Source organism: Ictalurus punctatus, chromosome 9 (genome assembly GCF_001660625.3).
Source record: "Ictalurus punctatus breed USDA103 chromosome 9, Coco_2.0, whole genome shotgun sequence".
In the NCBI taxonomy this organism is placed as follows: Eukaryota; Metazoa; Chordata; class Actinopteri; order Siluriformes; family Ictaluridae; genus Ictalurus; species Ictalurus punctatus.
In genome coordinates, this window is record NC_030424.2 from 2,304,873 (window position 1) to 2,318,736 (window position 13,864).

General features: G+C 41.2%; 1 protein-coding gene across 6 annotated transcripts in view; it reads left to right on the forward strand.

Moving 5' to 3' along the window:
• Nucleotides 1-13,864, forward strand: part of adck1 (aarF domain containing kinase 1) — a 96,476-nt gene that overhangs the window by 25,413 nt on the left and 57,199 nt on the right. For all 6 annotated transcript variants that reach the window (XM_053682528.1, XM_017476628.3, XM_017476630.3 and 3 more), the window contains one exon: nt 3,693-3,896. In XM_053682528.1, coding sequence (XP_053538503.1) covers nt 3,852-3,896 — 45 coding nt within the window. In that variant the 5' untranslated portion in view covers nt 3,693-3,851. The remainder of the gene's footprint in view (nt 1-3,692; nt 3,897-13,864) is intronic.

Here is a 13,864-nt window from a genome sequence, read left to right on the forward strand (position 1 = left end):
TTTTATTAGTTACAGTGGCGGAAGTGTGACCTATTTGCTTGTTACAATGGAGGAGGTGTGGCCTATTTATTGGTTCCAGTAAAGGAGGTGTGGCCTATTTATTAGTTACAGTAAAGGGAGTGTTGCCTATTTATTAGTTACAGTGAAGGACGTGTGGCCTGTTTATTGGTTACAGTTACAGAGGTGTGGCCTATTTATTGGTTACAGTAAAGGAGGTGGGGCCTGTTTGTCTGTGGTTACAGTAAAGGAGGTGTGGCCTATGTGTCGGTTACAGTTACAGAGGTGTGGTCTATTTAATGGTTACAATGAAGGAGGTGTGGCCTATTTATTGGTTCCAGTAAAGGGGGTGTTGCTTATTTATAAGTTGCAATGAAGGACGTGTGGCCTGTTTACTGGTTACAGTTACAGAGGTGTGGTCTATTTATTGGTTACAGTGGGATGTGGCCTATTTGTCTGTGGTTACAATAAAGGTGTGTGTAAAAAAAAAAACCAAAAAAAAAAACCCCCAACAACAGATCTCTGAAAGATTATCCTGTATTTTGGTATAAAGTACAAATGGTCTGCGGTACAGTGGTATGATAGACAGCAGCGTATGGTGATTATTTATGCTAATGATGAATAAGATGTTATGTATGTTATGTGTGTGTGTGTGTGTTATATGATGGCGTGACTGTGGTTATTTTGTGCTCCGGAGAGGCCGGATAGTGTTAGAGTAACCTTTGCCTGCTCCTATTAGTGCTCTGGCAGCAGCGTGCTCAGAGGATGGCTCTACAAAGCTTTTTCAAAGGCCATCTAATGGCTTCTGCCTGCTGTGGAAATATGTCATTAATGCCTGTGTCGCTTATTAGGCTGGACAGACCTCGGGCATTGTGCCGCTCTGTGTGCGGATGAAAAGGATGGAGGTGGAGAGACGGAGGATGCGATGGAGAGGAGAAAACCGACGCGATGAACGAATGCGGGAATTTATTTTATTTATGACAAAATAAATACGAGAGGAAGTAAAAAGCATCGTGTGTTGAGTTTCCTATACTACGTCATAACCACGATGATACGCGACAATGGCGTAATCAATCATATCATGATACGTTTTTCTTTTTAGAATTTATATGCATTCGTTTTTTTTTTTTCATCACAAGCTGATTGGATGCCACCGATTTTGATCTTAAAATCGGTCTCTCCAGGATTTGGGGATTTTGCGATCGTAGAAAAGAAGGTAAAATCGAGCAAACTCCACAATATTCGGAGGGGCTCGGAAATTAGCTTGGAGTTTCTTGTAAGTCTTATTTCACCCTCGGGGCTTTCTCTCTTCTCTTCTGTCTCATCCTGGTCACCTTCACGAGCTTCCTCAGATGAAATTAATCATGTGGAAGATAATCATGCGCTCAGAAGTCTCCTCTCGCGTCCCCTCGTCCCGCTGCCCTGCTTTTCCGTCCTTCCTGCAGCGACGTCCTTGCCTTTATCGCCTCCTCCTCCATGTTCAGTTCAGCGTGTCTGTTACGTAAACGCTGCACTCGGAGACGTCACGGTTCGTGTGTGCGACGGGAATTTCACCCAGAGTGCGCGTGACGTGATACTCCGTCATACGTGATAGGAGGTGCCTCGTGTTGCTTCTGTGCCGATTCCGTCCTCCATGTCGACCTTGCACAGTACCTTGCACATTTGTCCAACATTTACCATTTTAAAAAAAGTGCTGGAAATATTAATTCATGAGATTTGTGGGAATTAGCCATTTTTTAAAAGCTGCTCTGCTGCCCCTAGTGGATTAACTGTGCGTAACACTTTGACCCCAAGATGGAGAATTTGTTTGGCAGGATTAAAAAAGGGATCATACTTTATTTTCTTTCCTTTTCCTCCCACACACACAGAGCTTTGGGTGGAGTGGAGCTTCTGCAGCCAGGCTTGAGAGATGAGAGATCATTACTGTTATTAGCGCCTCGCTCCTCTCTCATTAGCTCAGCCTTCCTCCTCAACCGCATAAAGCCTGTTTGGGCCACATGTTTTCTATCCGCCGAAATGAAAAGTGTCATCTCGTCTTCCCTCATAATTATCCGCCATCCGTCACATCCTGTCGGCGCACACGTGCGGCGAGAAACCGGGTTCTCGTGAGCACCGAGCGGTGGCAGAACGCCCAAAACGGGAGGATTAGGATTAAATCCTGACGCTCTACTGTACATCGTGTTCGAATTGGTCATAAAGTTTCAAATCGAACATGTTAATGGATTATATAGGAGGCTTTAGTTTGTTTGTGATTACAGCCATGGAGTCATTTAGAGCTTGTAAACTCTTAAAATGGCAATAAATTGGACGCTTCTCCGTTCAAAAATATGTATCAACCCTTCTCAGGCCACAATCTCATTTCTTACAAGTTGTTGTTTCCTGACAGGATGCATTTTGCTCCTAAATGAGTAACAGGGTCCGAGAAAAATTTCAGTGAGTCAAATCATTTGACTCGGCTCACCGGTAAGAGTCGATTCTTTCGGCTCCTGAATGACTCACCGATTTGTTTTTGTTTTTTAAATCTCTAAACGGACCAATTTTGCAGTATTATGATGAGTGATCGGTCTTTTTGCATTACTGTGGTCAGTGCAGCTGCAAATCCCAGGTTTTTATAATATTAACGCTCTAATACTTTATTGTTTCTATGGTAACAGCTCATTCACAGGGACTCGTGATGGACGCGCCACATAATCTAAGGTTAATAATAAACGGATGTTGCCATTTAACAGCGAAAAATGTATAATCATCGATTACGGTTATCATTCTACAACATTAAATGTAACAGTAAACGGATAAAAAAAAAAAGTCTGATGTGCCATTTAAAAAAGTTTCCTACGTTTAATAAAGTAATTGTTGTCAAGTTGCTGTGGAGTAAGAGGAGTGAGACAGTTCAGGACACCTCGTGTATTTGAGTCTCAACATTCACCTAAATGAGTCGACTCAATGAACCGACTCCTTTGTGAACGACTCGTCGTCACGGCACGCCGACGTTTCCGTATCGACACGATCTGCAGCAGTTCTGGTGTCTGTCTCACGTCACAACGATATTTCTACGCTACATGACGTGCGTCATGATATTTAGGTTTGAGAACAAACTGCGAGCAATACAGTAATGCCTGTTCGCTGAAATGAGTTATTTAACGTCTCCAAAAAATGTTCAAAATGTACTTAAAATTTTTTTTTTACAAAATTTATTACAAAAAATCGTTAATAGTTTTATGAGGTCATTCTTTCGATGTTAGTGTTAGGGCTTTTTTTTTCCACATAATGTACACACACACACTCACACACACACAAATATATATCTATCACTCCCACACACACACTCCAGGCTTTTTGAGCATAATTAGCTATGTGAGGTCTTTGTGGTTTGAGTGATGATTTGAATGAGGAGCGTTTGAATCACAAAGGGAACGCCTTTTGTCGGGGTGAGGGGTTAACAGAGCTCATTTCACGCCACTTTATTCGCTCGGGTCCCAGAGGGACGTCCCTGTGTGAACGCCATCAACTCCACCAGCTGGCACCGACCGGCGTCTCAAACCCGCACCGACATCCCCGAGTCCCATTCAATCACAATTTAGGACAAATGAGACCACTGTGTGAGAGACACACGAGCGAGAGAGAGAGAGAGAGATGTTTGGGAATTTCACAGATTGTGTGTGTGTGTGTGTGTGTGTGTGTGTGTGTGTGTGAAGGTCCACAGACGCTCGGCGGAGAGGCTCAGAGACCTGTGCTGTGCGAACCGAGGCACGTTCATTAAGGTGGGGCAGCATCTCGGTGCTTTGGACTACCTCCTGCCCGAGGAGTACACCAGCACTCTGAAGATCCTCCACAGCCGAGCTCCGTCCAGCACCATGCAGGAGATCCAGCAGGTCATCAGAGAAGATCTGGGCAAAGAGGTCAGCTTCTCAATAACTGCAGACTGACACTGCTCTGACATCTCAGTGTTCAAAAAAACAAAACCAAAAAAAAAACCCCAGCAAAAACAAACAACCAGAATATCATAAATAAATAACAATTCTAAATCACATATATATATATATATATATATATATATATATATATATATATATAAATTGTATTTTAAAATTCTAATAGAGTGTAATTAGAAACTGTTTAGAAGCGTGTGTGCAAATCATGTTTCTATTATAATTACATATATTCTATTCTATTCTACATAAACATGTTTATTTCCATTTTAAAGTAGAATAAAAAAGTACAAAATTTTTTTTAATTATTACATCCATTTAAATTAAAAGATTAATAAAAATGATTTAAGTGCAGAGTTTTTACTGATCACCCTGAAATTCCAATATATTATTATTATTATTATTATTATTATTATTTTTATTAATAATAACAACACTAATAATAACAATAATAATAATACCACAACAAAACAACATTAATAATAATAATAATAATAACAATGATAATAAATAAATATGATTATTATTGCTTATACTGTATAATAACAGTAATTACTACAGTGATGATAAAAATTAGTCATTAATATTTTACAAGATTCAGTGATACACTGCTTTAATTGTTGTTTTATTTTTTATCATAATAATGTTATAATTAAAACATTTTATTATCTTAATACAAAAAATATAAATGGTACAAATATAATAACGCTATAATAAATAATAAAAACAATTACTGTAATAAAATAGTAAGAAATATAGGTCATCATTGTTATGATGATAAAAATCGGTTATTTTAATGCTATATGATAATAATAATAATAATAATAATAATAATAATAACAACAATAATAATAGTAGTAGTAGTAGTAGTAGTAATAATAATATTAATAATAATAATAGTAAATAAAATAATAATAGTAGTAATAATAATAATAATAATAATAATAGCAGCAGCAATAGCAAATATAACATAATATATTTACATATAATAAAAACTACTAATTGTTAATATAAAAAATGTTAAATATAAAAATGTGTATGAAATATAAATTAATATTATACTCAATAAAAAATAAAACAGTTTTACATTGTAGCATGCTAAATTTCCAGCTGCTTTAAAGGTATTTTTCATACAGGAGCTTATATCTTATTACATGACCGAACTTCTTTCTTTTTTTTAATTTTTTTTTTTATAAACTTCTATTTTCCAAATTTCTACCATCGTGACCACACATCTCTGCTCTATATGTGACGTGCGACGTCTGTCCTGGATCGTCACGGTTCACGCTGTGGTAAACGGCGGGAAATCAGAAATGGCGGGAAAAAACGTCCTCTTCCGGCAGCCATTTTGTTTTTGTTTGCGGGTGCCCCTGTGTGAGAGGGCTCTGCCGCCAGAATGTTTTGACACGCTTTTAAACTTTATTTGGTTGAGGTAATTGTTTTGTTGCGAGGATGGCGCTCTCTCTCTCTCTCTCTCTCTCTCTCTCTCTCTCTCTCTCTCTCTCTCTCTCTCTCTCTCACACACACACACATTTCATGTAGATGTCACTTGCACCTTGTACTTTTCCAGTTTCCTTCAAACGGCCTTGAAGGACACACACTCGGTCGTTAAAGCGCGTCCGCGCCTCCCGCGACCTTGACACGTCTTCTTTCTGGCGTCTCACTGAGACGATCACGTCTTTGTGCTTTTATTATTGTAATTATTAGCTCTAATAGATCGCTCTTTTTCCGCTTCCCTTCCCTCCTCCCATGTCTTTTTTGTCACACACACACACACACACACACACACACACACACACACACACCCACACAGAGCCTTTCTGGCTGCAGCATTACGTAATCGCAGCCCGGTCACAACTGGTTTTGGAGTGTTTTTCTCTCCCCCCCCCCCCCCCCCCCCCCCACCCCACCCCCCCATTCCTTTTTTTCTTTCTTTTTTTTCACTGAGAGTGTGTGCTATGTAAGGAAAGGCATTTTCAGCCGCTCGGCATTGTGGGTCGGGAGGAGAGCGGGCGATGGACCCATCACGGCTCGTTGAGCTCGTCTCAGCCTGAGAATAATCTGTCTGTCTGAGTGCCACAATAAAAGTCTCTCCTCTTCCTGATTTTTAAAAATTCCATCTTCTCCTTATTGACGTCTTGTGAACACGACAAATCCTTGTTTTTTTGTTTTTTTTTAAATATTATATTTTGCTGGTGTTAAACAGACTGAAAATCATTATTCATGTTGAAAACAGCCTCCACAGGGGGCATCGTTGCTGCCACAGCTTTGGGTTGGGGGGGGGGGGGGGAGAGAAAAGGCACCCCACTCAGAGGTAACCTCCAGCATCTCCAGCATCTTCCTTCATGCTTATGTATGAGCAGTGGCATGACCACACACGAACACAAGCTGCTGCTGTGTCCTGGATCCATTTAGATAAGGAATTATTGATATCGCAGGAATATATTGCAGGAGCAAAAAAAAAAAAAAAGTAGTCTCGGGTTCAGGATTTTCCACTCCCTCACTTCCCTTCGCTCGATTTTAAAGCCGTGGATATCGTTTCCGTCAGACCTTCAGCCCAAATATCAACGTCAGCCTGCTCGGAGAGTAATGACTGTTCTGAACAAGAAGAATAAATAAGAAAAACAGCCAGAGCAGGAATATAATAAGAGAAACACGAACATGAAAAAAAAACGGCAATAAAAATAGCAATTTTAGCCAAAAAAAAAAAAAAGGAGCGGAAATAACAAAAATTTCAATTGCCACGGTAATAAAAGAAGAAGAAGAACAACATAGCAAAATTTGCAAATGAAATATTATAGTAATGCTAAGAAAAAAATCCACGCGCAAAACTAAAAATAAAAACATTAAATAAAAACGAAAAAACGATAGAATTATAGCAAGAAATACAACAAGATGAAATAATAAATATATATATATATATATGAAGGACAAACAACAAGAAGACAAAGATGAAAAGAATCGACTGTCCACCACAACAACAACAACAACAACAACAACAATGGGGAAAATAAGAATTTGGTCAAATCTAGACGTTTTCAGCCTCTCAACTACATTTACATTTCTCCTCCTTGTGAAGAACAACCCGATTCTTTGAAATTCTTTCAACCTCTTTAACGGCAGAAGTTTCTTGAAGCGGTTGCTCAGACGGTACTGTGCTGCGCGTAATTAAAACCATCTCGTTTAGCGTGCTTGTTAAGTGAAGCGCTCTTTTGCACGCTCGCGCTGTTGACTTTGCGGTGTATTTTTAGCAGCCCCATTGTGACGAACGTTTCCGAGGCAGCAATTTGCCGCGCGAAGGAGAAAGCAAGCGGCGCCGGACTGATTATATATTTTCCCCGTGCTTATGGAGCGCATTGTCTTCGTTCCAAGATCAGAGCAGCAATTACAGCCGCAGATTTTTATCACTCAGCGGAGGCATAAAGCTTTACGGCTTTTTATAGATTCCTCCGGAACGTCCTGACGTTACGCGGCACGCGCGGACACGGCCCGGACTTTCACCCGTCGCGCGTCAGAGCCGATCGGAGATTTTCTCCAGATCGCGTTTTGAATCTCCTGTCCGTAGCCACGCCCACTTCCCCACTTTTTGCTTAGCACGTGACTCTCCGTTGAGTCGTTTTCAGAGTCGACATCACGTCTCGAAGCGTTTTGTTCCTCCCGCACAACGGCGATTTACGAATCGCAATTTTTCCATCGATAACAGAAACGGCGCTAAAGAACGACAAATAATGCTACTTTTTTTTCTTTCTTTTTTTTTATCCGTTTGTAGTTACTTTTAATGTAAATCGCTAAATCGATTCCGAAGCACGTTGGGTGTTGTGCTAGCAGCAGCGTAACCTGGAACTAATTACGGAGGATGAACGTTCCACAGCATTTAAATGTAGCTATAAATGGATAAAAAGTATCACGTGTTGGGAAAGAATCCACCGCGGTGTGGTAACGGTAACTCCGTTTCATCACCCCGTCGATTATTTCCCTCTCACGACGCTGAAAGTGTTTTGATAGTGTTTAAAACGTTCCCGCGAGCCATTTCGGTGACTTTGCAGAGCACAGTGAGGTGTGTAATGACAGAACGCTCGGTGTTCAGTCAGCGTAGCTGAGCTAACACCCCATCCGAGCAGGTGGATCAGACCTTAACACTCACTTAACCTTCTGGGAAGAACCCATCAGTCACTTCCTTAACCTCCATCTTTGGTTTTTTTGGGTTTTTTTTTTTTTTTTTCTTTCTTCCGAGCGTGAAAAAAAATAAAAAACTCGCCCCGAGTTCTTCGGTCACGGCGTCCTTGAGAGAAGAGGAAGAGGAGGAGTTTCAGGGAGCGTTTTTGTTCTTTATAGTGAGTGAAATAAAGGCTTATTTTCATAATGCTGTGCAACTCCGGTGGATGGAAGGCGTGTTCCCGGGGTGCAAAGTCATCACGCCTCGTCATCCGTGCCGTCATTTACACCGCGTTATTCCATGCGTGCATCTTAAACCGGGATGCGATCCCCTGTGCGGTCCTCGCTCGAGACTTTCTGCTCGTATAAAGCGAAGCTGCATTAGTGCAGAGCAGCAAACAACAGATGGCAGACGAGCTTCAGCCTCCGATCCTCGAGTCTCTGCCTGGTTATATAACGGAGACGTGCGGGAGACAGGGGCGTGTCCACGGGAAGCTTCTTCCCTCGCCGATGCCGCATTTTCAATTACGCTGCAGCCAGCTGAGCATGTAAATGTGCATGATTTCTCTAATGATGCGCAGGACGTGTGGATTCATACGGGGCGTTTACTTCAGCGGGCCACCACCAGAGCTTTGGCAGCTCACTTTCAGGGCAGACCGATGCATTAAGTCTTCTGGCAGCTGTGATTAATCTCTCCTCTTTCTCTCACACTGTCTCTTTCTTCATCTCTCAGAGGCGGATCCGTCTCCCCGCGCACGTGGCGCGTTACAGTGGCGTTTTCCGAAGCACGTCCGGCGTTATTTTAATGTTAATGGTAATAAATCCTTTAATATTTCTTTATAGGAACATCTCGACAACTCCGTGAAACAAATACTAAAGATTCTGTAAACGGACTGTACATGAATACGCAAGTCTTGTCTTCCAGACATTAATAGGAGCTAGCCGGCTAATCAGCTAAGCAGGAACGGACTCGTTTTCGTCAACGTTCCACAGCGTTAAACGTAACTTTTTAAACGGTTAAAAATGACACGTTCTTTAATTAATCGCAGTTCGGAATCCCTGCCGCGATCGTTGAGGAATAAAACTCTTCTGTTATCGGACAATGATCGACTACAGAGTGGTAAAAGTAACTCTACTTCACACCCAGTCACGCCACATCACGCTATCATCGATTTATTTTATTCCCCCCACCCCATGTAACCGCTCTCGTTACAGTGGCACGTGTAAAGGGGTGGGATTTATTAGGCGGTAAGTAAACAAGCAGGTCTCAGAGTTAACATGTCGGAAGCAGGAAAAAACGGGCGAGCGTAAGGATCTGAGCGACTTTGACAAGGGCCAAATTGTGATGTCTAGACGTCTGGGTCGGAGCGTCTCCGATACAGCTGGTCTTGTGGGGTGTTCCCGGTATGCAGTGGTTAGTACCTACCAAAAGTGGTCCAAGGAAGGACAACCGGTGACCCGGCGACAGGGTCGTGGGCACCCAAGGCTCGCTGATACGTGTTGGGAGCGAAGGCTAGCCCGTCTGGTCCGATCTCGGCTGAAAAAGTTCATCCTGGCTCTGATAGAAAGGCGTTTCTTGGATAAAACTATATATAAAGCAGGCCGAAAGATCGGTTACATTTGTCCTCGTCCGAACGAGACAGACGTGTAGCTTACTTACTTCAACAGAGCAAAGAAGCATAGAGATATAGGAAACTTCAGCATTTAGTGACGGCATATGTAGTGAGAGATGACTTTCCAATCTGTGTGCTCAGCTCACAGCTCACAGAAAACGCCACAACGCTGCGCTGTGCAATATGCTGCTCAACAGGAGCGAAGCCAATTCCATAAGGCTTTGCTTCTCCACGTGGAACATCGACTCAAGTCTTAGCCTTTTTTTTTTTTTCTCCTTTCTTCATCACACTACAAGTTCGAATATATACATGGCAGGTTATGAAGACGGTTATGGGTGTCATTTCAAAATCACACCCATGGTAGACAGAACTGCGAATTGATTTGTCCACGAATGAGCAAATAGAGCAGTATAGTGTGCGGATTTGGCCATGACGTTTTAAGTTGTTTGTCTCGGAGTCGTACTAGGCCAGACTCTCTAAACGAACCCACAGTGCGAGGTATTACGAGGTATACTTTTCCCACATTAAAAAAAAAACGTACGAAAAACCGGCGATTTAAAAAGCTAAATAAATGTGACCGTAAATCAGGATATAAAGTTTCACCAGAAATCATAAAATTGAGACCAGTGAATTAAAACAAGTAGCAACTTTCACCAGTTGAACATAAATTCAAGCATAAATCAGGTTATAAAGTTTGTCTTTAACCTTAAGTTGAGTGTAACTTGTGTAAAACTAGTGCTGTGTAGAAACTGTTGTGCGACACACCCGTAACTAGTAGCGATCGTAGATCGGAACCTTGTGACTGTAACGGTACTATACCATATAGACTGCACTGGAGCTACAAGGCTAATGTAGCTAACGAGGACTGGAAGCTTCAAACGTACTTCCTAATTAGGCCCAAATTTGACCCGATGGTGGCGCTAGCGTTTGCAGCACACAGCCCAAATTTGGCCAGGATGTTCCTTAGACCCTCCTCAAGCGGTGTGCCGAATTTCACAACGTTTTACCAGACGGTTCTATGAGCTGCCAGATGCACCCTGATACACGTATACAGTTTAGACGTAGCATTTACGTCTTACGTTTGACCTTTCGTTACAGCGAGACTGGAGGCACCAGAAAACGATGCGTCACCGAAGGGCGAGGACGCAGGACGTGAAAGTCGAATTTGCTTCTGGTAGCGGTTACCCCTTGCTTTGACTTTATCTAGGTGACTTTGATGAGTAAATTTGAAAGCCTCGGTCAGGTGAGCCTATAGAAAACAAATGGGCGGGACTTAGGCCTCATTGGTCTTTACAAAATGGAGGTGCTGCTAGTAGCAATCAAGCCTGACCTCATTGTTTTCTTTTTGTTTCTTGGAACAAAATCAGCAGAAAGCTCTCTTGGTAATCGACACGTGGTTGGATTTTTGGTCGGGTTTTTGTTTTTCTTTCTGCGTGCTAGGGTTTTTTCGTTCGCAGAAATGTCGCCACCGTGCTACTTTAGTAAAATTAGCTCCAATTTGATGTTTATCTGTGTACGATCGGTGCTTTTAGACCGACGGCTGTCGATTTTACCACGTGTCCGCGCGTGTTTTATAGCGCGATGATTTACAATCCAAACACGTTAGTCTGATGCAGTAATTCAGCCAGGGAAGCTCACTGAGGTAACTCATCACACGGGGCATCTCCGATCCTGTCCCCCTGTGCACTTAATGTCCAGGCGGCGAAAAACGAACAGCTCGGACACAATCGGAAAGGATTATACCGTTAATGGTACGCTCAAATACGTTATTTACACGTGCCTTTAAAAGGTATTTTTCACTTTTCTGGCGTCCACTGATTCTGGTTGTGGTTCTGGTCTGAATGGCAGGGTTATATACCAAATAAAAGACTAAATTCTTGTTTTTCCTGTAATCTCTCGTCAAGAAGACTTTTGTAAACCCCTGAATGTTTCTCATGTTTGAATGTATAAAAAATAATACGTCATTAATGTTTCCCTCAGAAATATGCTACATCACGGGGGAGGGGGGTTTTATTTTATTTTTTTCTTGGAAAATCTTAGGTAAAAAAATGTATTCGTATTGAGAAAATACTGGAATTTTTACGTTCTACGTTACAAATTGCTTACAAACTGGACATTTTGTACAAACTTTACATCTTACAAATGAAAGTCCCTAAATATTATGGTAATGTTCTTTTATTTTCATCTTCATGGAGTTAAATTATTGGATTTATTTATAGCTAATTCTTTTTTGTCTTATGCTATTAAGTTTCTATATATTTAAAAAAATAAAAAAAAAAACATTTGACAGCTGACACAATTTTGCTTCAAGTTAAGGCATTTAATTTGCTTAAATTCGATGGTCCACCCCCCTTGGATGATCTAACAAAATTGACTACATTTCGAAAAGTTTGCACATCCCGTTTCAAGTTATTAATGGTCACTTTAAAAAGGGATCACGGCTTTTATGTAGCGTTTACATGTTGGCATGATGTCCGTGTTACTACAATAAATTAAGTTAGCGCACGTACGGGTTTCTTTTAAATGAGTTTAACATAAACCTGCCGTTATGTACCTGTTTAAACTCGGATATCGTGCTTAAGTGGAAATCCTATCCTTAATGTGATGCAATGCATGAATGATTTTTTTGGTTTGTGAAAGGGGGGAAAAAAAGAAAGTGTTTTTATATTTGCTGTATGAAATTTGGCTTTAAATTACGTTAGAAGCGGTACGAAGCAGAGGTGCCAACATTTACGGCTTTAGCCGTAGCATTTACGATTTTGACCTCTCGCTACAGAGATACGTTACACCTGAGAACTCGGCCTTTCTCTTTTTAAAAAAAAATAAATAAATAAATAATATGTCTCGTATTCCTGCTTCGAAATACTTGTTAAGCGGGATTACCATTTAACTCCGCCTCTTCTGATGTTCCGATAACAGCCGAAATCTTAAATCGGAAAGTCTTTTGAAGTCTTCTTGATTTTTTTTTTTTTACTAATTGTGACGAGGAAGTTGCTGGTCCAACTTTCCACACGCTGACATTTGGAAAATCAAAGCGGAAACCATTTGGCAGGGGTTGATAAAGAAAGGGGGGAAAAAAAAAGAGTCTGTGTTGTGGCTTTGTGATACACAGAGATGGGACGGAGGTTTTTCCAAATGGTGATAAAAATGAATAAAGAGTTGGCGCGCTAGTTCAAAAGATGATAAATACCATTTGGGTTTCTCTTCTATAGCTCGATAAGAGATTAGAATATTAGCATAAACACGCCGAATTTCTCCCTCATATCCCCTGCAGCAGAATGTTATCTCTCCATCTCTTCAGCACGAATATCCGCTCCATTAACAAGCTATTCATCCACTGTATATATATTGGCACCGCGCTGAATAGGAGCGTAGCACGGCTAAAAGTGATTGCTCTTCTTCTCTGTGTGAATGCGAGCGCGCCGAATGAAGTCAAAATTTATTGAGAGCCATGTACCATCGCTGCAGTCCCGTACAGAGCGCTGATCAGATCAATGCCTGGATTAGGACGTTTTCTCCAAAACTCAGCTATCCATTTTTGATTCCGTGTAAAAAAAAATAATAAAAAAATCCCCGGCCTTTATTTTAACAAAGAAATCCTTTACGCTCTGGATTGCATCGCTTCCTACAATTAATAATGTCACTGAACGGTCCTTTAAAATAGGCACGTTTTTTTTTTTTTTTATTAAAAAGCGTGATGTATACTGTGTCTTCTTCCATAATGTACCCCCCACTGCATCGGGGATTATTTTCATGGAACTGCATGCCACATTGTGTTATTCCTTAAACAATGCGGTACTTTGAAGAGTCTATGTTTTGACTTTTTCCCATCATTAGAGGGCCAAGCACGGAAGGTACGTAGGCACCCTATTGTTATTCGACCTTTTCCTCTTATTATTATTATTCTTCTGGATAAGGGTGTATCAGGCAACCCGTAAAACCGCCCGGCAAAAAGATGTGAAATTCGGCACACCGACTGGCAAGGATCTAAGGAACATTCTAGCCAAATTTGGGCCGAGTGCTGCCAACGCTCTAGCGCCACCGTCGGGTTAAATTTAAGCCTAGTTCGGAAGTACGTTTGAAGCTTCCAGTCCTCGTTAGCTACGTTAGCCTTGTAGCTCCGGTGCAGAAATAAGGAAACAAACCTCATGCACTGAAGACATCATTTGC